This window comes from Carlito syrichta, unplaced genomic scaffold (assembly GCF_000164805.1).
Source record: "Carlito syrichta isolate Samal-C Ts95f unplaced genomic scaffold, Tarsius_syrichta-2.0.1 Scaffold169381, whole genome shotgun sequence".
NCBI lineage: Eukaryota > Metazoa > Chordata > Mammalia > Primates > Tarsiidae > Carlito > Carlito syrichta.
The window spans coordinates 1,689-3,544 of record NW_007113477.1 but is presented as its reverse complement, the minus strand read 5'-3'; the positions used below and the strand labels follow the sequence as shown (position 1 = coordinate 3,544).

General features: G+C 58.9%; 1 protein-coding gene across 1 annotated transcript in view; it reads right to left on the bottom strand.

The window, feature by feature from the left end:
• Window positions 1-1,097: 1,097 nt before the first annotated feature.
• Window positions 1,098-1,856, bottom strand: part of LOC103252698 (integral membrane protein GPR137) — a gene marked incomplete at its 5' end in the record, with an annotated part of 2,442 nt that continues 1,683 nt past the window's right edge. Inside the window, one exon of the mRNA XM_021709237.1 lies at window positions 1,098-1,126. Coding sequence (XP_021564912.1) covers window positions 1,098-1,126 — 29 coding nt within the window. The remainder of the gene's footprint in view (window positions 1,127-1,856) is intronic.

Genomic DNA, 1,856 nt, shown 5'->3' with positions numbered 1-1,856 from the left:
CGCCGGCGCCACCCGAGCCCTTTACCTGCGGCCGCCCGGCCGGAGACGCGGTGCAGCCGGGTGCAGCCTTCGGGTCCTGGCCGCGACCGGAGCCCGGGTGGCCGGCGGCACGCCCCGACCCGGCATCAGCGGGCCCACCTCTCTGGACAGGCGCCACGCCATCTCCTGGCATCTCCCAGGCCCATTACGGATCGGGAAAGGCCCTCGTCTCTCCGCCCCGGGGGACAGCCTGGCCCTCGGGCTCAGCGATCATGAGGGAGGGGCCCCGCCGGAGGGGTGGGGGCAGACCTTCCTGAGAGCACCTGCAACCCTCTGATGTGGGGGTTGGGACCCAGCTCTGGAAGTCACTGCTGGGCACCTCTTGCCCCTACTCCGGGACCTCCAGCCTTTTGGGCCTCACCTCCGTGCCCGGGAGTCACCCCAGAGGCCTGGGCAGGAGCTGGTGCCGGCATCTCTCCCCAACTGCCTGAACACCAGGGCCCTGCCTGTCCTGGGCCGGCCCCTCTCTGTTCTCACCGCCTCACAGCCTCTGATCTCTTCAAAGACCCTCCCCCTGCCTCCTGGGGAATCTCTGCCTCCTGTGGTGGTGGCTCTTTCAAGTCTGGGCTTTAAGGTTCCCTACTGGTAGGGGCCCTGGACAGGCTACCAAACGCCCAGGTGTCCTGTTCCCACTCACAGAAAAAGGGATGAGTAATCATCACTTTAGGGGCTGTTCCGAGCATTAAAGAGGTCAGTGTTTATAAATGCCCAAAACAGAGCGTGGCATACATGATAAAGTGCCTGCCTAATGTTAGCAATTTTCCTTTCAACAAAAACTGATTGTTCAGACTTCAAGCTGGTTATCTGAGAATCTCAGATGCGTTCTCTGGGGACCCTGCAGGCCTGGTGCCCAGGATGGTCCCAAGTGAAGGGTTTCAAAGCAGGCCCAGCACTAAGCCCTGGAACTCCAAGGAGCTGGGACAAGGAGACAGACCCTCTAATAAACGACTCCCAGCCCTGGGATAGATTTCCCAGGGTTGTGGGAGCAAAGGGAAGTGACTGTGCTTTTGGGGCCAAGAAGTTGCCCCCCAGAACCACTAGGCAGATACAGCATGGGGTCATGGTCCATCTGGGCAGACCCCACACCCTGGTAGGGAGATGGGGTGCACTCAGTCACTGCCCGAACCCCTCAGTGGGTCCTGAACTAATGCTGGCATCTGAAGCCCAGAAAGCCCAATCCATCGGGGTTAAGCCATAACAGCTAAGCACAATGGTTCATGGCTGTAATGTCAGCACTTTGGGAGGCCGAGGTAGGAGTCCAGGACTTTGAGATCAACCTAGGTAGTGTATCGAGGCCTCAAATCTACAAAACATGAAAAACAATTAGCCGGGCATGGTGGCACACACCTAGTCCCAGCTACTCAGGAGGCTGAGGCAGGATTGCCTGAGTCTAGGAGATCAAGACTGCAGTGAGGCATGATGGGGCCACTGCACTCCAGCCTGGGTGACAGAGTGAGACCCTGACTCAAAAAAATAAAATAAAATAAAGACTCATGCTATCCACATAACCACAGTCCTGTGGGACCCTGGCCAGGAGAGGGAGGTGACACTTGAAACAGGTCTTGAGTACACTAGAAACTGTCCAAGCGGGGACAACCTGGAGAACTGGGGTGACTCTGGGCCAGGAGAGCTTCGAGAACAAAGGCCCGTGTGGTCACCCTCCCTCGGCAAACGGCAGGTACCCTCTGTCCCCCACCAGCCCTGATGGGGTAAGTAGCCCCTGTCCAGCCGGCAGCCCATTTCCAAGGCCAGTGTCTGATCAGCCTCAGGCCACAGGGGCCAACGGAGGAAGACACAGAGACGGCTGCGTGACTGGC